This window comes from Thamnophis sirtalis, unplaced genomic scaffold (assembly GCF_051295495.1).
Source record: "Thamnophis sirtalis isolate CommonGarterSnake01/CBP01778 unplaced genomic scaffold, rThaSir2_p1.2 scaffold_1, whole genome shotgun sequence".
NCBI lineage: Eukaryota > Metazoa > Chordata > Lepidosauria > Squamata > Natricidae > Thamnophis > Thamnophis sirtalis.
The window spans coordinates 39,265,688-39,290,369 of NW_028261381.1; the positions used below are offsets into that span (position 1 = coordinate 39,265,688).

Sequence of the window (24,682 nt, forward strand, 5' to 3'; positions counted from 1 at the left end):
TAACACTCACTGGGAGTGCCATTGCGAGTTTATGCCATAATTTTTTAATTTCAATTTTTATCTTCTTCACTTCTTTGCCTTCTGTTTTACTATCCCCTGGTATTGTCACATCAATTATCGTATAATTCTTCTTTTTAATCACAATTATATCTGGTGTGTTATGAGCCAAGCTTGTATCCGTTTGTATTTAGAACTCGCATAATAGTTTAACCTGCTCATTTTCTGCTACTTTTTCAGTTCAATATTCCCACCAATGTTTTATTGTTGGCATATGGTAATTTTTACAAATTTTTCAGTGAATTGTTTTGGCAATTTATGTTATTTTTTTAATAATCAGTTTGTGCAATCTTCTTGCAATCTCTTAGCACTAGCTAACTGCGCTGCTTCTTTACACAATCTGTCCTTTGAATCATTTGATGATTTTTCAATTCTGGCTGGATTGGATCAAGACTTCAGTTTCTTTCTTTTCTTTCTTTCTTTTCTTTCTTTCTTTTCTTTCTTTCTTTCTTTCTTTCTTTCTTTTCTTTCTTTCTTTATTTATTTCTTTATTTCTTTTCTTTCTTTTTGATATTCCAGTTGTATGCCATTGCCAGGTTTTATTTCTTTATCCACTTTCCCCTCAATCTTTTTGTAAAAAAATAATCCTGTAATGCTTTTCCATGTTGTGCTTTTATGTTATTTCAATTTGCATGTTTTATTTCATGTACATTCCAATAAATTCCAATTTTAAGTTGCACCAATGCTTGTTCTTGGTTTTACATAATCAGCCAATGCATGCATCTCTTCTTCAACAGTTTGTTTGACTTAAATCTTTGCTTCCATTACTCCAGGTAATCAACATCACTACAGGGATGTAATGCACGGTGAATAATCATCGTTTTCTTGTTCCTCAGCTTATTCTTATTGTTGGCCCTTGTGGATTCTATATATCTTAACTATTAATCCTAAAGCTGGAACTTGCTTAATGAATCTGGAGCTTCCTCATCAGAGTTTGTCCTTGATGATCACTTCACAGAATAGCGTTAACAACAAGCTATAAAATGGTCCTCAGTAATGATGCTGTCATTCCTGAATATTAAATATGACACAAGATGTATCTTTCATATGCAGCAAATGTTGGCCTTAATCCTGTGTTTGTTTTTTAATTTCTCAAAAAAAAAAAACCACCCTGTTCTAATCCTGCATTTTCACGTGCTATTTTTCATTTTATGAAGAAATTGATAAGCAGGCAGAGTCTTTTAGCACATTGGATTAATGTTATTCATTCTCTTTGAACTTGATTAAAAAGCTGTCAAAGGGAAGTCTACATTTTATTGGTGGAATACTTTTACAAAATATGGTAGGGGATGTTATAGCCGAAACCATACATTTTAAAGTAAAATAATTTATTATCCTATTGTTTATCCATGACAACTAAAACTATCAATGTATAAATTGATTCAAGTCTAGCCAAATAATCCTAAAGATATACAAAAAGTTTGTGTTTGAAAGAACTTAATATACTTCACTAATAAACATCTCAAGGAGCATAGTAATAACTCGGGGAAAACCCTATAGAGCACAACATAACTAAGGAAACCATAAAACTTTATAAAGTGATGGCAATTTAAAATGGGCAGTGTGTTACTTTGGGCATTTTAAGTTGTACTTCAGGAATTAATTTCAGTCTAGATGCAGCCTCTACAGTAGATTGATTTGGCAGCTTGAATCTCAACAGGTTCAAGGTTGACTCAGCCTTCCATCCTTCCGAGGTGGGTAAAATGAGGACCCAAATTGTTGGGGGCAATAGGCTGACTCTATAAACTGCTTAGAGAGACCTTTAAAGCACTGTAATGGAGTATATAAGTCTAAGTGCTATTGGTATTGATCATCCTGGTAATCCTTTCCCTCCCCAAATGGAGTAGGATACACCAACAAAAGCTACTAGGCCTCAAAACTACTGATGTGGTTACAGTAAAAAAGTATTGATACTTCTTACTGTCCTGATGTAAGCTAAAATGTTAGCTCTTACCATATTTTGTTAAGTTCACTTTTAGTACTTCATCACTAGTTCTCCTAGCATCTTTTCTCACATTTCCATTTCTGGACCTCCTCAGTAAACCAAGAACTACTCCAGCATCAGTAGATAGGGAAAAAAAGACCAGTTTGGGATAACCATGTGTTACATCTAGAGTCCTGACCACCTTTGAATTCCAGAAATGGTTAGAATTGCCAGCTAGATTGCAGGGAAGACACATGGCTGAACATCCAAAGCACCCATCTGAGGTAGGTCATTTTAATTGTTCTTCAAAACTTTGTGGAGTTTGTTTGTGGCATTTGAATGTTATCCAGACCTCAATCAGAAAAGAAGTGGTTTGATCATGTAAAGAACTAATTGCAATGTCCTTCATTTCCAGATCTTAGAATGACAACTGTGACATGAAGACCAGATCTAAATAATTACTTTATGAGTAGTCATCATCAAAATCAATCCATACTTGCCATGGAGGCAATACATTTCTGACTGAGGTTTATGTCCTCTAATACTTATAGTCAATATCAACTTATCAAGAAAATCCAAGAGCTCACAAAGGAATTCCCCTCAGCAGATTCCCTAGCTTGACCCTATAGCCCAACTTCAAAATGGACATTCACATTGTGTAGAGCACAACCATTGCCACAGTATACAAAAGAATCATCACCAGTTTAGCTCCTTTGCCTTGGAATCAGGGCTGCCGAAGGATGTGAAATTTGGTAAAGACTATCCAAAGAGGACAGTATTCCCATTCTTGTTCAACCAAGTTTTTATAGTACCTGCCAGGTCCTCTTGCTCATCTACAAACAGTATTTTGTTACAAATGGGGCTGATATTTATCAATGGCCTCTTGAGGTCAAGGCTTCCAACTATCTGGCCTGCCAGACCCAGGCATACAAGTCAATTTTTGGCTATAAACAAAGACAAGCACACAGGCAAAATATACTAGCAAAGACCAAGTTGTTTAAAGAGTTAATTCTGAGTACATATAAGCAAATGTTGACAATATATTTTTATTTCAATGTTTGGAAATGTAAAGACAAAACCATCACTAAGTTTTCACAAAATGAGGCATCTGTCACTGGAAAGAAAAAAAATATTTTAAAAAGATGTTTACAGAAATGTAAAAATATTAGGTATCAAGACAGATGTGAACACATTCAGCAACATTCCCAGTCTGTCAGTCAGAACTGAAGATCTTGGTGTATTCAGTTAGCATCAGCTCAATCAGTTGGTTTTGATACAGCATGTGGATTGCCATAGATCCTGTCTCTTTTTCAGGTCGAAGGAGAGTTGGTCCAAAAACAATTCCTAAACTCTGGGATGACATAAGATTCATGTTCTCCTTGGCTGCTATCCTAGTGGTAAAAAGAAAAAAAAAACGTTAGAAAGAAGGAAAGAAAAGATAACCAAAACATGGATCATGACCACAACTGCTATTTTTCCACTGATACTTTAATTACAGCCTGATTTTTTTGATTTAAATGTTAGAGAGAATTAAACAAACATAAGAAAGGAGGTGTTAATATTTTTGGATCCAAGATGACAGAACTAAGACAAAAATAATTTCTGCTTTCCAAGCATCAGAACCTTCCCATATATTCTTTGTTGTTGCTATTCCATCTTTATGTAAAGCTGATTATGTGTTTTGCAAAATCGGAATTTTTCTCCCCAAGGTTTCTTTTTCTTTCCTCTTAGTACTCTAGGAATTACACAAGACGTTTTGTGGGTTGTGATATGCTTTTTCAAAGAATTGCATTAATGGGTGTAGCAGTCAAAGCTTAGCAAAAGAGCTTTCTAACCATAGCCTTTACCTATTGATGAGGCAGAAGTTCTGGCTCTAGGACACAGATGTCAAACATGCGCCATCATGTTGCTGTCACATGATGTATCACAGAGCATGATCTTATGATAGAAGTTTCTCATATTTCAAGTTTGCCACATTCTCTAAACTCAGACATTTAATTTAATGTTGTTGTTGGGTGGCTTTTTGATCTAATATCAAAAAGGAACATTATTGAAATCCATTCTAATGCTCATAACCTTGGTGTCTGTTACAAAAAAAATAAACTCCATATGCCACCGATCAGGATAATTAATACTTACTTTATATATTACTTACTTTAAAAAATAGCATCTTTATAATAAACAACATTTTTTCCATAGATTATTTTGTGCAGAAGGGTAATAATAATAATGCTGATGTACTAATCAGAATAGAGGTAGACAAACTCTATTTTGTGTATGTGTGTATGTGTGTGAGAGGGAGACACACAGCATTTTATTCCACTTGCCTTGCATGCTTTTAATATGCAAATACCAAGGTGCAATTTTCCAGATGTTGCAGCCAACATCCTATCCTAGTGTCCTTTTTCATAAGCAATGGTTTTGTGGGTTGCTTTGGAATTCTATAAAGGATTTTTTTTTCAATTTAGGGATAAATACATTTGTCTCTATCAGTTCCCATTTTGTTGAAAATACAGAGCATAACTATAAGAGACAAGGCCTGAATTGATTACCATCAATACCATCAATATTTCAAGATCCTCCATTGCCAAGTAAGTAGTCTCTCTAATCATCATATTTTGAACTGTGTCAGGTGGAACAATGGCGATTGGCATAAAAAGGCAGTTACATTGTCCAAACAATCTTAAGCCACCTTGGGAAAGCTAAGGGAAATCATCAAAACCATTAAAAAGCAAAAATTAGAATATTTCAGACATGTGATGTAATACCCGGAAAAATACAGCATGCTTCACTTAATCCCCCAGGGAAAGATTGAAGGCAAATGAGGTCCAGGCAGAAGAAGAACATCATGGCTTCAAAATCTAAGGGATGGGTTTGGACAAAATGCAACAGCACTTTTACATGCAGCCGTTGATAAAAATAGGATAGCCAAAACAATCACCAATGTCCAATAGCGGATATAAAACAACAACTACCACCACCACAACAAGAAACAATCTTATTATAAACCTTATGAAGAAAAGAAATAATGGGTTACCGGGGAGGGGCACATCACAAAATTTATTCTGCCATTTCAAACTCTTCAGCAGAAGTGTATCCCAAACTTAGATATACTTAAAACACATCTGTTGAGGGCAATGTGACTTAAGGAATGAACCTAAGTAGCACTGATTTCAGTAGGACTGATCTACTTTTAACTTTACCTAGAAACAGTCCACTGAAAATTGGCAGACTTGTTTTTTAATGCCATTAAATTTTTAAAAAGTGAAGCTCTTTTATTAGGCAAATGAATAATCACAGGAACAACTTTCTCTTGGTCTAATCTCTTTTACGTGACAAAAGTATAAGACTTATTAGAAATTAGTATTTAAGAAAAGAAACCCGAGATCATATTCTCCGAATAAATGCCAATCTCTTTTTTCCCCAGGATAGTCCATCATCTTTTTCCATGTTCCACCACCACCATGGTACATAATAGTAGCCAGCATTCTGTTTTTAATTGAATATACTTCCCAAGACAATTTGAGGAGTTTCCCTTTAGGTTTCTCCCTTTCAAAGCATTTAACATTTCCTCAACATTAGATTTTTGCCCATATTTTTTTTGCCCATCCATTTCTCACATTGAAAGTTTGTATATCTTAGAATTCGGCACATTTTAAATAGAAAATTGTCTAGCAGCATCATTATATTTTCAGAAACCTAAACTTATTCACTACAATTTAAATTTTAACTTTGACCTGATTGTAATATGTTTTTTTTAATTAAAATGTGGAATCCTTTTTTTGAGCAACAATTTATCCTTTGATCAAGGGTTTTTTTTTTCTTTTTCTTTTTGTTTTTAAAACTACTCCAGGCTCAGAAAAAGCTTCTCTAGATACTTCAAGATGGAAATGAATGTTCCTTGAAAACATTACAAGAGCCAAGGTGGCACAGTGGTTAGAGTGCAGTACTGGAGGCTGCTAGCTGACTGCTAGCTGAAATTCTCACCAGCTCAAGGCTGACTCAGCTTTCCATCCTTCCAAGGTGGGTAAAATGAGGACCCAGACTGTTGGGGGTAATATGCTGACTCTGTAAACTGCTTAGAGAGGGCTGTAAAACACTATGAAGTGATATATAAGTCTAAGTGGTATTGCTATTACAGAATGTATAAACCAAGACTATTATTTTGAGAACATCACCCACATGGGAGCCAGTTTGGTCTAGTGGTTAAGGCAGAAAATGGGAGAGTGTGAGTTCAAGTTCTGTCTTAGCCATAAAAGTCAGCTGGGTAACTTTGGCCAGTCATTCTCTCACAGGGTTGTGGTTATGGAGAAAATACCGTAAGACAAGGTCTTATTTTCTTTTGACCCCCAAAATAAGCACTTGGCCTTATTTTGGGGGAGGTCTTATTATTTTTGAGGTGCAGGAGGAGGTGAGTGTGGTCATCTCATGGCTGCTGCTGTGTTGCAATATTTTTGAGGAGGGCTTATTTTTTGGGGAGAACTTATTTTATGCACTCAAAAGCCCAATTGGGCTTATTATCTGGTTTTATTTTGGAGGAAACAGGGTAGGAGGAGGAAGGTGTGTGACTATGTTAGCAAACCTTGAGTTATTTGTAAAGCTAATAAAGGCAGAATACAAATTAAATAAATTTAGATATGATCTCTTCAAAGCAAGGAGCTGCAGTTAGCATTACTTGTCAGCAAACAATAACTTGCACTTTTCATATTAGAAAAGTTCTTATAACAATTTTAATAAAATCACATCTAATACTCCATAAATAGCATGAATTTCCAGTAGTGAAACAGAATGGAAACAATGTGGTGTGATATGTGATGCCTTTTTCCTGCCATACAGTTTTCTCCATATACTCATTTATATATAGGCTCACATCTCCTGCACCTTTCATGCTTGTTCCAATTGTCCTCTATCCTCCCCACCTAACAGTCACAGTATATTAGTCTAGTTAATTTTAATGGTGGCCCTTTATGCCTCTCTCTGCAATATTGTCAAGAAGTGATGTGGGAGGAGAATGTACTAGAGCGTAACAAACTGTTGCTGCTGAAGGACAATTGAAGGGAAGGGACAATTGATTGAAGTATACCGGTTATTACCATTACTTCTGGATTAAGAATGCCTGTGAACTTGCACTGAGCTTGATTACTTTGGGCTGCTTGCATATATTATACTTCCTGGAGACTCATTGAATTAATTTTGTTAGAAGTCTCAGGAAAGCAAGCAATAGAAAAACCTACTCTTGACTCAAGTGTCTTCCTTCCTTCCTTTCTCCCTTCCTCCCTCCCTGCTTTCCCTTCCCCTCTTCCTCCTTCTTTCTTTCTCTTACCTTCCTTCCTTCCCTCCCTTCCTCCCTCTTTCCCTCCCTTTCCTTCCTTCCTTCCTTCCTTCCTTCCTTCCTTCCTTCCTTCCTTCCTTCTCCACTGGAAAACTTACAATGTGAAGGCATTTATGGGAACAGATAGCTATGTGGAAAAATGGGTAGTAGCTTAGCAGCAATGGCAGCACACTGCACAGTCTTGCTTACTGGCTGGCTTTATCCAACTGATAGTGTCTTTTTGGTGTCTCTGTGTGTGAGATGATAATTGTCAATTATATTGCATAATTTAGAATAAATGTATCTTAGAATTATAAGTAGAAGTTATCTCACCTTACAATATTCTTACTAGATCAATCATTGTATAATCTTTCTCTTCAGTTTTAAAATCAGTATTTCTTTGTATATGGAGAAAAAAATATTTGCGAAAGTCACCCGCATTCCCACTTCACCCAAACAAGTGTAAACAGAGCCGTAGTTAAATTTATATCAGTATGGCCAGATATACAGGCATTCGATCTTGAGACAAATATATCCCAGAAAATGAATCTATGTTTGAAATCTTGCCAACCCAATACCATGTAGAATGGAGAAATTATGGATGTTAGACAATCCTAATGAAGTAGATCTCCTATCATTTCTAAAGTTACTGTTGATAGTTCAGGCTGATGGTAGGAGTAAGGCTTTGTTTTCTTCATTGGGAATAAACTTGATATTAATACTTTAACTGTGCCAAATGTACTGGAAAATAACCTGATAATATGCACTGCTCTACAAAAACAATATTAAATAAGCAAGTTAATGGAGGCAAAGGCCATTGAAGATCCAAAGAAACTTTAATAATAATCAAGGGCATTCAGAACATAGAAAAAAAAAAGAATACACAGGTATCTAATTAGTCTGGTTAATCATTCTCTTATCTACCCTAAGATTTCTTAATATAACCAATCTTGCATTCATCACTATTTTCAAAATATTTGGTTCTTTGCTCTCATTTGCTGGTAGTCTAAAGGGTAAAATGGATGATAAACCAAAATTTTGGGAAATGTTATGCCAGGATTCTAAAATCTCAATGGATGTGGTGATCTTATTTATTTGTTAATTTTTCCTGCTGCCCATCTCACTAACCAAAGCAACTCTTCTTGTGAAACAGTGGCCTATTAAAAGTATTTGATATGCATATTTGGTTAAGTGGGGAGACCTGCATGGGCCAGCATAGCGAACAGTGAAAGCCCTGATTAATGTAGCTGCTGTGTCAATCATCTCTGTGATATCAAATATAGTGATATATATGTCTGTGTGTGTGTATGTGTGTGTCTTGGATGTAGGATGCTGCTTGATGAATAGATCCGTGCTGTTAATCAGTGATTAATCTAGGAGTAAGATAGACCAATTCCCACTGTCCAACACATATAAAGGTTGGCCATACAGCTGGACTGCCAGGAGCATTAGTTTTTGCATGTATTTGAATGCACGAGGGAGGTCAATCCAGATCACTTAGTTTGCAATGTAAAGATTTATCTAGAGCACAGGTGTCAAACTCGCCACGTCACATTGTCATCACATGACATTTCACCATGTTTTCCCCCTTTGCGGAGCAGGGGTGGGTGTGGCCTGTGCGTGGCTGCTGGTTTGACACCCCTGATCTAGAGATTGATCGAGACATATTCTTGAAATTATTTATCTTGGATGATAACAGTAAGGTTATAATTAGTTAAGATTTTATTTATTACTTTGATAGTATGTGTCTATTCAATTACCATATTTTCCAGAGTATAAGACGCACCGGAGTATAAGATGCACCAAGCTTTTGAAGAGGTAAATTTAAAAAAGTAGGAAGGTAGATAGATAGAGGGATAGAGAGGGAGAGAAAGAGAGAGAAATACAGTAGGTAGGTAGCGTTGAGAGAGAGTAGTTAGTTAGTTAGTTAGGTAGGTAGGTAGGTAGGTAGGTAGGTAGATAAAGGGATAGAAAGAGAAATAGAGAGAAATAGAGAGATAGAGAAATACAGTAGGTAGGTAGGGAGAGAGAGAGTGAGCGTAGGTAGGTAGGTAGGTAGGTAGGTAGGTAGGTAGGTAGGTAGGTAGGTAGGTAGAGGTAGCTGCTTAGATAGGAAACCCTACACCACTTCAGACAAATCGTTATCCAACATCTTCTTAAAAACTTCCATTCACAACTTCTGGAGGCAACTTCAAGTAAGTCAAGCGAAGTGTGTTTCAAATGCTTCTTCCTCCCAGTATGCAAACACACCACCTATTTGTTTCTTCCACTGTTTGATTTGTTATTCAGAACGAATAACATTTGTCGCCAGAAGCCCAGATCATTAACTGGTTTTACCTCCTTTGACCACAGTCATAAAGCTTATTTATTCTTGACTTTTGTCATTTTTCAACACAATGAATGGCAGAGCTTTCGTGGCACTGAAATCCCTGCCTCCCAGGAGGCAACTGATACTTCTCCCTGAATTCAGCCTTAAGTTTTCAAGTTTCCTTTCATTCTTTTAATTCCAGACTGCCTGAAGGCACATTTTCTCACAACATTTGAAATAAAAAGCACTTAGGTAACAATCTCGCTTTGAATCAAAAACGGCAAACCCAGAAGGCTTTATCATCAGCGCAGCACATCCAAAAATGTCTTTGTAAAAATAAATCAAATTATATGAGTTAATTGATTCCAGGGAACATCAGCAACTGCAGGTGGAAAATGAATAACAGGATGTTTATTAATGAAAGGCTATTAATCAAAATTGACAATACCGATCCTTGTTTCTTTAATTTCAATGCTACCTGCAGTGGACATGGAGATATTTGCTTCCTTTTAAACTGCCAATTTCTAAGAAAAAAGAAATATTCACTCTTGGGGTTTTAGATGAAAACAGAATGCTGTTTATTTAAACACTGAAAGACTATTCCAAATCCAGTCTGACTGGCTATATAGCAAAGATGCCAGGGGTAATTAATTAACATTTAATTTTAGGCCATGGAACAATAAAAGATGGAACTGGTGCTGTTCTGTGTCCTTTTCTTTCAGACTTCATTTCACAAGGGACAAGTGGATGGTGGTCATATCAAAGTCAGTAAATACCTATTGGGAAAATAGTTTGGGGATACACACTAAAACTGATGTACACAAAGGTTATCTTTCCCCCTTTTTATTGCCTTGTCAGCTGCTGAATGGGAAAGGACTGGGACTAGAGGAGAATGCTGTGTGTATGCTTTATTTTTATTTTATTTTATTTATTTATTTCATCAAACATGTATTAGACAACATATATATGTATAAACATGATTTTGGATACATGAAGTGGATATGAATAAAAAGAAACTTTAGGGATGGTAGGCACAACCTGAACAAGCTGGAATATCAGTCCATAACTTGCATTACTGATAAAGGAGAATATTTGTAGGTGAGGGTTGAAATGAGGGGTCCTTCGTGCTCTCTGAGCTTGGTTATTTTCTTGCTCAATTAGGTAATATCATCAATGTGCTGCTGATGTTACCTAGTTTGGGTAATGAAATTTGGATTCTGTTGGCCACCTTGGTATCAAGTCTGGCTTGGGAATTACTGGTACAAACCAGTTCCTTGCATCTATTCTGATTTAAGTAAACTGTAAAGTAAGCAAATGTAGAAATATGGCAATTCATCTTTGTAGATTATATTTTAAGGTATCATATACCAAACTGTTTGGGAATCATTAGATTTGTATGGTTCTAATCAACTCATAAAGGAATGTGGTGGCTCAGTGGCTAAGATGCTGAGCTTTCAATCAGAAAAGTCAGCAGTTCAGCAGTTCGAATCCCTAGTCCCCGTAACGGGGTGAGCTCCCATTACTTGTCACAGCTTCTGCCAACCTAGCAGCTCGAAAGCATGTAAAAATGCAAGTAGAAAAATAGGGACCACCTTTGGTGGGAAGGTAACAATGTTCCGTGCATCTTTAGTGTTTAGTCATGCATGGCCATGGAGGCGTCTTCAGACACTGCTGGCTCTTCAGCTTATAATGGAGATGAGCACAATCCCCTAGATTCGGGGATGACTAGCACATATATGCAAGGGGAACCTTTTACCTTTACCTTTAATCAACTCATGCCAATTTTTTATATAACCCTTCTGATTTTTTTCTCATAAATTAATTTATCTTTTTTCTTTTTTGTAATAGATTTTGGTAACTTAAAAGAGGCAGGTTCTTCTAACATAGGGTAAAAGAAGCTAAAAAGTTATATCTTGGCCTGAACCATTCTAGGTTGAACTAAGATTTGAATATGGTCTCCTTGAATGTGAGATGTTCATCCCTTCTCCCTGTGGATGGGGAACGCTGTGGGACTTTAACCAGAATGTTAAATTCTGCTAACCCATTGGTTCCCTTTGCCAAGTGGGCAGAGGTGAGTTGCTCCCAGTTCGGCCTGGTTTAGCTGAACCGGTAGTGATGGCAGCAGGAGGCTCCGCCCACCCACCTGGACACTTCTGGGCATGTGCAGTTGTGGTACGTGTACACGACAGCATACATGTATGAGCAAACTGGTAATAAAACTGGTACAAACCCACCACTGCTAGTGGGTTAAGTAAAGACTGTTGTATTCAGTGTATGGAATTAACAGGGAAGTAGCATTATTCAACCAATTTAGATACTTGTCCCTCCTATTAGGATATGTATCTTCTGGATCAATGTACATGCAGATTTGAGGAAGTTCTAGATTTAAGATCAGTGGTAGGTGGTTAGTTATCTGTTCATTATCAACTGGAAGTTAAGCATATTATTGGAGTTAATGAAATAATATTGTACTTGTTCCCAGATTCCATTAAGTGTATTTTGCAAGGAAAATACTCTCCATTAGATCATTTCAGAAGTTCAGGTTCAGGTGGTAAGTCTGTCAGGGTTTCAAATAACACCCACAACAAGAGATGTCATATTGGCACATCTGGGAAAACCCGAATCTGAGAGTTCCGGGTTTTTCCCACCCAAAAGAAAGTCAAAGACCCACACCCTACACCCTCAAGTCCATCACATGGCCCAATCATTTCAACGTCCCAACTGGAGACAACCCCCCAGTTACCCCCCTCTAGGTGCAGACTGAGTGTTCTTGACTTCCATAGAAAAGAATGTTGTTATGACTAATCCTCCACTGGCTGCTTACACTCCCCCCCTCCTGTTTCCCCAGGCACTAAATATGGCAACCCTGAAGCTCCAATGAAAAAGATGGCTTCCAAGACTGACAAAGTCATTTGAAATAAACAGACAATAATCAGACTTATTTTCTTTTTTAATTTCACAGTTCATTAAAGGGTCTCCCCGGATTGGGTGCAGACATACGTCACATTGTCAATTATACTACCACTGCCCATTGAAAGAGTGATTCCAGAAAACAACAACCTGAGAAAACTCTAGAAAACTGACAAGAACAAATGTAGCTTTTAAGGAATGCTGTAAAAGTGACAGGCTAAAGTGGGAGTGTAATTAATACTGAACAGATAACAAATACTTAGAAACTTCTCAATGTTCCATGAGGTAATGAAAAACATCATTTCCACAACTTCACAGTTTACAACTTACTTTGTACACTGGTGGGTGGTTTTCACATTGTTCTTTGAAGATACAACATGAGATGTGTTAGTCACTGTTCTGCTTTTTACATGTCTCCAGAGTAAAACAATTTTTGAACTGTTTAATCTCAGGCATTTCATAATCCAATTTGCCAATTGCTCTTATCTGAGGAAAGGGCCCCTAATATTTCATGGACTGTCATAAAGATACTTTGAAGGGCTGAGTAATTTTTGTAAAACTGCCACAAATTCAGTGTTATGTTGTCTTATCCCATCCCACTTTGATTTCCCTTCTCACTTCATGAATCTCTATCTGTATCTGGAATGAAGGAAGAATTTGATCTGTGAGAATTTCTATAAAAATTAACTTAATCTGTTTCCCCGGGACAAAAAATGTGAATTGGATCAGTTATCCATCAAAGTTTGCCCAGATGTTGTATTCTGAGCTTAAACATGCATTCAAAAATACATAATTGAAGATAGACTATGATTAGGAAAAAGGAAATATATTCTGAATTTTGTATTGCATGGCAATCCTATGTTGAAAAATGTGTGCCTAAATTTACATAGAATCAAAAATATATATGCAAATTAATATGGAAACTAGACAAAGTGGATTAATGGAGTTAGGAATGAACACATGCAAACACATGAAAATAATGCAACTTACTGATTGGTATCTGTATTTGTTTATGTGTGTCTCTGCATAGATAGATGATGGATATAGGTAGGGATAGATAAGTGATTAGATAGATAGATGATACCATGTTTCCCTGAAAATAAGACAGGGTCTTATTTTTTTGACTCCTAAAATAAGCATTGGCCTTATTTCCGGGGAGGTCTTATTATTTTTGAGGTGCAGGAGGAGGTGAGCGTGGTCACCTCATGGCTGATGTTGTGTTGCAATATTTTTTGGGAGGGCTTATTTTCAGGGAAACAGACTAGGTAGGTAGGTAGGCAGGCAGGCAGGCAGGCAGGCAGGCACGCAGACAGACAGACAGACAGACAGACAGATAGATAATGGATGGATGAATGGATCGATCTAGTCTTCCTTCATCTATGCACAGTGGTTTGTTCTCTTCTTGCTTGATCTATTCATCCCTGCCAATATTACTCCATCCTTTCTTTAGTTTTTCTGTTCCTCAAGGTTTTAACTCTCTCATCTCCCCTTGCCTTTTTCCTTCTCTCCATGCTCAGGTTCTTCTTCAATTTATTTGGCCTGTTGAGTAAGCCACTTGATTGAGTTTTGTTGGCTTACTTATTTTATTATAATTTTTGGGTTTCTTCTTTTTTTTAAAAAACCCTGCCATCTGTTTCCTTTTTTTATGATGGGGAAAAGATCACTTTGCTGTAGTAGTAGTAGTAGTATTTTTCAACTTTTTGTTTTGAAATGTTAGCTGAATGGACCGGATAATATTTGCAGTCAGAAAGGATGGATGGATGCTGAATAATTAAATTTGTAAAGGATCCTTTTCTGTCTTTTAGGTGTGGAATGAGAAAAAAAAACCTCATTAGAACTGAGACAACTATCAACAACAAACTTCAAGGTCTTTGCTGTTTTCCCAGATAAGCAAAAGTGTATGTATAAATCAAAATCTATACTGGAATGAAGAGATATTTTACAGAATCACAGAAAAGACAAAACAGATATATACATTTAATTTCAGTGCAAATGGGGGGTATAGTCACCTGAAATAGAGAAAAGATTTTAATTAGCATAGAGGGCCTGGGCATGAGATAAAGTCTGTCCCCTTATTGTGCAAATGGTGCTTTTTTGTGATTTTTCAAGTGCTCTTTTCATTTCTTTATATCATATATGTTTTTATCTATTTTACTGTAAGACACCCAAAGACACCTAAATGAGATGGATGACCATGTAGATTGATTGAATAAATGAATGAATGAAAGAAAGAAAGAAAGAAAGAAAGAAAAGAAAAGAAAAGAACAGAAAAGAAAAGAAAAGAAAAGAAAAGAGCTTTGGTCATCTTTTAGTAGAAAGGTACATAATAGAAAAGGGAAAAAATGTAGCCCAAGAAGCCTATCCATCAGTATATTAATTCTAATTGTCACAGCATAAAGCTAGAGAAATATTACAGATGTGAAAATCACTTTTGCTAAAAACAATTATTAAAGAACGAGACATATAGAAAAAGAGTTTATGGCATATAGATTGGAAGGTAAAGAAAAAAAAAGCACTGTGGTGCAGCAGTTGTAGCTGCTATATTCTCAACCCAACCTACTGCATAGGGTGGTTGTGGGTAAAACAGGAGAAGGAAGGAGTACTTATGGCGTGTTCACCGCCTTGAGTTACCTATAAAGTCAAAAAGGCAGGATAACAATTTAATAATAATTAAATAAGGCATCATTTCCTAGTTGATCCTAGATACCTGGGAAGATATGATGTGCAAAACCTTATGTCAGCTTTCTCAGCTGCTAGCCTCCCGTCTATAATCTACTGAAAACCTTCTGTTTTGATTGCACTGAGAAGCTAGATGTGGATTTGTTTCTGAAAGTAGCCTGAAGACTGTGGTTACTATTAACTACGGCATATTGAAACAATGATCATATTACACTTGTATTACACGACCATAGTGGTTCCAGGTGTACTTTCAGGACTATTTCAATCAATAAAACTGGGGTGCTATCCTGAGAAATCCTATTGTTCATGCCCTCCTGTATTAAACAGCTCAGGACTGAACCTTTTTAGCAACGGACTCTCAGTTTCAGAATTATCTTCCGTAATGCTGGCTCCATTGTCTTTTCAGTATTTGGAAAAGGGATTTTTCTGTGCCTTTTAACTTCCACTTTAATTTAATTGTTTCTGTAATTGGTGAGGCTGTGTGTGTGTGTGTATGTGTGTGTGTGTGTTTTAAAAGTTAATCTTATTACTACTATTTAACTCCTGCTGTTTCCAGATTTTAATTGATTTTTTTTCCTAGCTATCGTTTATTACTCTTGCCTTCATTTTTTAATGGTTTTATTAGGCTGTATTAGAGTTTATTCTAGTCGGGCCATTTTAGTTTTAACCTAGATTTAAATTTTTATGTAAGCCACCTTGGGAAAACATCTGTTTTGAAAGGTGGCACATGCACGCACATGCGCGTGCACACGGACATACATACAATTTTATAACAAACGTGAAGGTGAATTACAGCTTTGCAACTCTCTGAGCAGTTCCAGTTCTGCAGAACTGGATGACTCTGCTTTGTGAAACCTTTCAATAGAATAGAATAGAATAGAATAGAATAGAATAGAATAGAATAGAATAGAATAGAATAGAATAGAATAGAATAGAATAGAAAATAGAATAGAATAGAACAGAACAGGATAGAATTGAATTCCTTATTGGCCAAGTGTGATTGGACACACAAGGAATTTGTCTTTGGTGCATATGCTCTCAATGTACATAAAAAGACAAGCTACATTTATCAAGAATCATAAGGTACAACACTTGATAGTAGGGTAAGATAAGATAGGGTAGGGTAGGGTAGGATAGAATAGAATAGAATAGAATAGAACAGAACAGAACAGAACAGAACAGAACAGAACAGAACAGAACAGAATAGAATTCTTTATTGGTCAAGTGTGATTGGACACACAGGGAATTTGTCTTTGGTGCATATGCTCTCAGTGTACATAAAAAGACAAGACACATTCGTCAAGAATCATAAGGGACAATGCTTGATGATAGTCATAGGGTACAAATAAGCAATGAGAACACAATCAATATCAGTATAAATCATAATGATACAAGCAACAAAGTCCTGCAGTCATAAGTGGGAGAAGATGGGTGATAGGAACATTGAGAAGACTTATGTCTCCCTATCCCAAGAATTTGGAGGGAAAAAAAGCAAAAGAAAGCATTTACTTTCCCTCATTTCTGTTTTTTTCTCTCCATTGGGTGGGGAAAGGGAGGCACCCCTGTTTCTCCTCTGCATACACAGACAGAGGAACACAAGGCCTCATCTACATTGCTTCGCTTTCCTGAAGGCAGCCTTTTCATAGCTTTTGAAGGCATTTCCCCCACCCTGGAGAACCTTTGTTGCCACAAAAAGAGGTGGATGAGATCTCTTCTGTCTGTTTCTCCAAAGTGTCTTAGCATGTATCAATTAGGAAAGGTGTACAGGTAGACCTGGACTTACAACCATTCATTTAGTGACCATTTGAAGTTACAACGGCACTGACTTATGATCATTTTTCACATTTACAACTATGGTCACGCAGTTAAAATTTGAATGCCTGGAGACTGGCATGTATTTATGATGGTTGCTGGGGTCATGTGATCCCCTTTTGCAACCTTCTGACAAGCAAAGTCAACGGGGAAGCCAGATTCACTCAACAACCCTTTTACTAACTTAATAACTGCAGCAATTCAATTAACCACTGTGGCAAGAAAGGTTGTAAAATGGAACAAAACTCACTTAACAACTCTCTTGTTTAGCAATGGAAATTTTGGGCTCAATAGTGGTGGTAAGTCGAGGACTACCTCTACCATGGCCATACTGAATAGGACACCAATGGAAAGTTTAAAAAGTTGAATCTATTTGCAACTTTTCATTGGCATTCTACTCTGTGGTGTCCTCTATCCTTTCTCTTTGCTTAATGCTTTTAAAGGAGCTCCTGGGAAATGCTTTTACTTGTTGAGAAAGTGATCTGTTGTGGCCTGCCAGCAGCGAGTGGAGCTGGCAGCAGACTCAGACAGTGAGGAGGTTGGGGAACATAGGCCAGTCCTGGAGTCTGGGGAAGGCTTTGATGGGTGCTCTGCATCAGAAGCAGAGATGGGGCCAGGGCCATCCGACATTTATCAGCTACCTTCGGAGTTGGAGCTAAGTGCAGTAGAAGAACAGCTGGAGCCTATTCCTGATGCCCGCATGCACAGAGCTATCAGGAGAAGGGAACAATTAAGGAACAGGGGTTGATTCAGGAGTAAAGGCACTAGTGGATGCTGAATGGCCTCCTCCCATAGGGAACAAATAGGAGCAAAAGGGGAGTAGTGTTTGCAGGAGACAATTAGTTTGCTTATTATTGTGAAGATTTGCTTATCGGAATTTGTGCCTCACAGAGACTCTTTGCCAGGTACTTCACTGTGTTGGGACTAGAAGCTCTCAGTCTGGCAACTATCCAAGGACTGATAAGGTCTGTTGTTGCAATTAAACCTCGAAATACTTATTGCCAGGACTTTGCTGGATATGAATGCTAGGAATTCACATTAACCAAATAAAAAGGGGATTTTGCGGGACAAGGAGTTTCTTTTGTGATTCTGTTAAGCCTAAGTCTTAACAGCATCCCATGGTAACACAAAGAGGACAGGGAACAATAAAAGGAAACTAAACCAGCAATGCAATAACACAATAGACATCCCTGGAAAAGTCTGTTTTCTATTTTGCAAGGGGTGATTGTAGATTGTTGATCATGTGACTTTCCTAACAATGCCAGAGAGGTAGACTCTGAGAAGACTCTGGGATGAACGAAACTGATCAAGGAGAGAAGCAACTTAGAACTAAGAAGAAATTTCCTGACAGTTAGAACAATTAACCAGTGGAACAACTTGCCTCCAGAAGTTGTGAATTCTTCAGCACTGGAAGTTTTTAAGAAGAGATTTGGACAACCATTTGTCTGAAATGGTATAGGGTGTCCTGGTCAAGCAGAGGTTTGGACTAGAAGACCTCCAAGGTCCCTTCCAGCTCTGTTATTCTATTCTAAGAGAATGAGACGTGTGGCCCAGAAAATGTGAAAGCAGTCTTGGGGACATGGATGGTCCTGATGGGTGGAATGACAAAACAGACCGACAAAAATGCATCTGGGACACATACAACTTTTAAGGGTGGAATCAGAAATGATCTAACCGACAACCAAGCATGGGTTAGTGATTATTCGTCAGATTTACGGTTTTATACATTACAGTGCCGTAATAACTCTTGTATGAAAGCACAAATATTTTCCATTCAAATAACATTTTGCGGGTTTTTCATCTAACACTCTAAGTTTAATTATATGAAGAACGTAACCTGTATCAAATTATGAATATGTTAACATATTGAATGAGTATATGAAAAATAAGCACCAGATTTTTTTGTTATGCTATACAGGCACACAAAGGTATAGCAAAAAAAAAAAAAAGAGGCTGGTTTTCTTGACCACATTGTCATAATATACATATAGAACTGCTTATTGAATCCAGGCTGTGTAGGCAACAGCAAGAACCTTGGCTCCACACCACCACAATGTAAGGCCACAACAAAGGCAGGAAAAGAACAGGCTCTTTCATTCCATGTCTCCAAATATTACCAACACAAGGGCTAAAACATTACCTCTGTCTGAAGTATATCTATGTATTCATGCATAAGGTATTAACTAAGCTCTCTGAGTACCATTGCTGAAAACATTAATATATTCAAATGACATTCCATTGCTACTGCATTTTTTTAAAATACACACTAGGTCAAACAAATATATTAAGATATCTTCATACAAGAGGCCTCGTTCTCCCCCCCCCACCAAAAAAAGAAGCATTCATGCCTTTTTCAACAAACTCATGAATAGCATGTTAATACGGAAAATGAAGAAGAGTTAGTCCCAGCTTGCATTACAGAAAAGAATGACAGTTGTACTTGGAAAAACACATGTACAGAAGTTATACAATTCAAACTCTTTCGACAGACAAAGGAAGGAGGACAAAATATGAAGATTGCTAAGTTGATGTCTGCTGTCTTTGAATGCACTGGGACAAATCCAAGGGACTTAAAATGTCAAAATGGGCCAGATATTCAATTTTACCAATAGAAGTTGACCTTAGCAATGGAAACTAATCAGAAAGGATTAGAAAGGGAACTAATATTATACTGGCACTCTTTCTTTTTAGGGAAATGTGTTGCCATCATGAGAAAAAATAACTACTTTCTTTAATGAAGGGGAAAGCACCTTTCCATAAAGTCTTATGACTATCCCCAGATTGAGATCGCTTTAGAACACGTAGTCAGGAAATACCAATCAGCAAAATTGTGGTGCACATCTAAAGTTTCTATAGAGCAAACAGGAAGGATTGTCTCTTTAGCAGCACTAAATTACCATCAATAACGTCAAATATTTATATGAAACCTCTTTTTTCCCCATTTGGCAGAGGTCTAGATATCATAGAATTGTGGAATTGGAAGGGACCACAAATATCATTTTAGATTATGTTTGAGATAGTTTCCCATTCTTTTCAAAAACCTTTGGAGATGAAGGAACCATAACCAACACTGTAGTTTGTATGCTGTTCCAATCTTATGCAGATCATACAAGCCATATTTTTCATTATAAAGAAGCTTTAAAAAGAACCCTGGACACCTGCAAATGTTTCTAATCCATTTTTGTGGCAATGAAAAATAGTTCCTGACTATCAATCTGCATATACTTTAATAGAGGGTTGATGTTTTACAGACCTGCATTTGTAAATGTAGTTTGTATCCAAACTACTGCTTCCAGTTTTGATCACCACAATATTAAAAAGAGCAACAAAGATGATTAGGGTACTGGAGGCTAAAACATATGAAGAACAGTTGCAAGAATTGGTCTGGTCTAGTCTAGTGAAAAGAAGGACTAGAAGTGACGATAGGCAGTCTTCCAATATTTTGGGGTTGCCACGAAGAAGAGGGAGTCATCCTTTTCTTCAAAGCACGAGAAGGTAAGGCAAGAAACAATGGATAAAAACTAATTGAGGAGAGAAGCAGCCTAAAACTAAGCCACCAGGTGCTCCATCACTTGAGGTTCTTAAGAAGGGACTGGACAGCCTTTTGTCTGAAATGGTATAGGTCTCCTATTCAAGCAGAGGGTGGGATAGATGACATCTGAGGTCCCTTCCAACTCTATTATTCTACAGGGCGGGGCATAACCTTTTCCTAGGGAGTCACAGCAACACTTGTAATAACAACACAAATAATTCATACACCATTCGAAAGCCCATCAAAAACTGAGTTTATTGACACGATTTAATAGTCAGTATGACCACCATTAGCCCTTCGAACAGCATTCAAACGAGGTGGATAAGAACACAACAAATCTTCAAACAAGCCTCTCGAAAGGCAATGCATTTTATTCTGTCAATTATCCTTTGTTCTTCCGAATCGAATTTTCCAGCCATTCTTAAAGCAAATTTAACATTTAATAGCTCATTCAATTCAGTTTTTTATGGGCTTTAAAATGAGGTGTCGCGGAAGTTGTAAACTGCTGTCGATCTTGCTGTGACCCCCTAGGAAAAGGTTATGCCCCGCCCTGTATATTCTATGTATATCATTTAGCCTAGTTGGGCCAGCATAATGTCTTACCTACAGAGTGAACTGGAACCCACTAGCTATGGACTGTCAGGTTTCCAACCCTCCCTCTCCCAGCATTGTTTTGAACAGGCTGCAAAACCAGAACGTATTTTCAGATTCCACATTCACATCCATAGCTACATTTGAATCGGTAAATAATATAGTTCCAGTCATGCTGGGCAAAGTATTTTTGATTTGTGATGCCAAGATATTGATTGTTCACCCATGATCAGCTTTCAAAAACAACTGTGAGCAGGTATGAAGTAAAATTACAACAGCTTATAATGTGGACAAAAGATTGTGCTACAGATACTATACTGTGAGGGATAATCTATTAGAAGAAGCTGGTAGAATCTTATTTGTTGTCTGGATGAACTGCTTGGGCTGAGTTTTAAAGCTGCATCTAAAATACCTAATCAAATAACATATCCCTTCATATGGAATTCAACACATAGTGGTTAAGTTTTTTTAATGATTTCCAAAGAGATGGTCAGCCAATTCCAGTATAACATTTCTCTCTCTCCCTCTCCCTCTCTCTCTCATGCAGAGTTAATACAAATGAAAATGCTACCCAAGAAAATGCAAACAAAGACTTTGTGAGGAGCGGTAGATTCCAGCAGATGTTTGCTCAGTCCTGGGAAAATATTTCATTGGAATTAGCTCTCTGTGTCAATGACAACTTTTGACAATTGCTGGATTTGCTTCTCCAGCAGTGGCCACTTTAAAATCAACCAAGTAGGTGGCCCCTTAGTTCTTTCTTTCACCCCTCCCTTTTTGTCTTTGCTACAGAAAAAAGAAAAGTGAAACTGTCTGTAGACAGCCTGTAATAATTTTGGGTGGGGAAGAGTGGATCTGGAGGAGAGAAGGAAGGGGGGAGAGAGAGAGGAGGGAGAGAGAGAGAGAGAGAGATTTAACGAACTGCAAATTATTAGTGGAAAAGTAGTCTCAGAAGTATGGTACATCTGAAATATTTTTTGTCACTTGAACATGTGCAGTCCAGAGCCAGCTTCATTCTCCCATTCTAAGGGAACAATCATTTCACATTCACAGATGCTCCTAATTTGGTGTGGTTTGGAGTATAATTTAGATCAAACATAGCCATGTAAATGAGTCAAGGTTTTCTTAATTAGGTGCCTCCAAAGAAAAAAAAATCTGGGACCACATCAGTAGGTGTGGGTGTGGTACCCACAATTCTGGAGTTTTTCCTATGACCAGAGCTTAGTGCTGCTTAGGCATATCATCAACATTTTCCCCCTTCAGATTCTCAGGCACAATAATAAATCTGTATGTGGCATAGACATCAAGACGCTGCTTCGGAGAAGCTGCCTAAGAACACCGTCTCTTTGGCAGATGCTGTAAAGAGATCATTGTGCTGTGATTTAGGTCTCTTTCCATTTTCTACTTTATTGCCAGTGGTTTGTTTCCTCTACAAGGAGAGTGCATTCCAGCTAAGACTTCTTAACTTTCAGACAAATATAAAGATTTGTAACTATTCATTAAAAAAAAAGTTCACGTCTTGCCTGAGAATTTTGAAACATATGAATTATGGGGAAAAACTGTTGGCTGAGAAAAATAAAGTTGTTTGTCTTACTTCTGTATCTTGATCCTTTGTTAAGTAAAAAAAAAAGTGTTAAGATGCAATTGCTTTCTCTCCTCCAAGAAAGTCTAGTAATTTTGGTGCCTCTATATGACAGAGATCACTTGATACAAAACATTTGCTAGATAATCATATTTTAATACAACAAGATAAACAAGCTGGAGACAATGAGACCTCACATATTTATCAAGACAACTCTATACAGCTTGTGTGTGTATGTATGTGGGATTTTGCTCCAGATTTGAGATCAATGGATTGAAGCCATAGTTGACCTCAGTGGGAACAGTACTGTTGTCTGTGTTGATCCTGGAAGTGACTCTTGCATAGATGATATTTATAACAAAATCGTTGACTTTAAGATAGTTTCAAGAATATCTTCAGTGCAGAGAAAAATAAATATATATAAAATATGAGTTATCCTCTCAGGCTTTGATGGAGAAGGGAAATTCTATTTTCATGAACAAATTCATACAACATTTTGATTAAAAGATAATATCAGATCAGCATTTTGTGAATCCTGAGCATTGGGGAATTTGGATTCTGTGGTTCTTTCAGTGATTCTACTGCTTAATTGCAGGATCTGTTGGATTTGCACTGTGCTTGTCTAGTTCTTATAAGAAAAATCAATGCAAAATGTGATGAGGGGTTCTAGCAATGATCATATGAGTGCATCTCACACTAAAGCTTGATTTAGATTTGTCTGCAAATACGCATAGGCATCATTTCATACCAGAGGTGGTATTCAGCAGGTTCCGACCAGTTCTGGAGAACTGGTAATGGAAATTTTGAGTAGTTCAGAGAACTGGTAAATACCACCTCTGACTGGCCCTGCCCACATCTATTCTCTGCCTCCAGAGTCCCAGCTGATTGGGAGGAAATGGGGTTTTTGCAGTAATCTTCTCCTGGAGTAGGGTGGGAATGGAGATTTTACAGTATCCTTCCCCTGCCACATCCAAGCCATGACCACCAAACCACGCCACATCCACCAAGCCAGTAGTAAAAAAAATGAATCCCACCACTGGTGCATACCTATACTGTGAATGGGGTTGATGGTAAGTATAGGTTGCAGATGGTTGCAGATGAGCCAACCCTCACACCACTCAAATCTCAACTCCCTTTTGTGTGGAGATGCATGTCATGTATGCTGATTGGTTGACCCCACTTCCTGCTGGGAGTGCTTTGTTATTTGAGCACTCCCTAGTTAAAATGTTAACATTTGCAGAAGTAGAAATGCAACAGCTATGTAACTATCTTCTAAAGATAGCAATAGCACTTAGACTTATATATTATATGCTTCACAGTGCTTTACAGCCAGTCTAACCAGTTTACAGAGCCAGCATATTGCCCCCAACAATCTGGATCCTCATTTTACCAACCTTGGAAGGCTGGAAGGCTGAGTCAACCTGAGTCAACCTTGAGCTGGTGAGAATCGAACTGCCACACTGCCGGCAGCTGGCAGTCAACAGAACTAGCCTGTAGTATTGCATTCTAACCCCTGTGCCACCACGGCTCTTCGAGACATACGGTCCCTAACTTGCAGTGATGTAGAAGTCTAATACAGACTTAACACTCCATCTATGGTCCTTCTGATATCAGCAGAATCTGTCTCTGCCATGGAAAGGACACTCTTTGCCTATGAAGTAGTATGGGAGAATATTGAACATGTTGTATTGCATCTATCATGGGTAAAACCTTCAGATACATTTAGATAATAAGTGCTAATATTTATTCAGAAACCTATAGCCAGTTTGGTCTAGTGGCTAAGGCACCCAGCCAGAAATTAGGAGACTGTGTGTCTAGTCCTGCCTCAAGATAACAGCCGTCTGGCTGACTTTGGGTCACTTTCTCTCTTGGTCCAACCCATCTCACAGATTTCTTATTGTGGGGAAAATTGGAGGAGAAAGGAGTATTAGGTATATGTTCACTCCCTTGAGTTAATTATAAAAATAAAAGGGTGTGTG

At 37.5% G+C, this 24,682-nt stretch overlaps 1 protein-coding gene across 1 annotated transcript in view; it reads right to left on the reverse strand.

Annotated features, from left to right (window-relative positions):
- Positions 1-3,013: 3,013 nt before the first annotated feature.
- ARHGAP15 (Rho GTPase activating protein 15) overlaps positions 3,014-24,682 on the reverse strand; it is a 464,603-nt gene continuing 442,934 nt past the window's right edge. Inside the window, exon 14 of the mRNA XM_087711786.1 lies at positions 3,014-3,372. Coding sequence (XP_087567912.1) covers positions 3,195-3,372 — 178 coding nt within the window. The 3' untranslated portion in view covers positions 3,014-3,194. The remainder of the gene's footprint in view (positions 3,373-24,682) is intronic.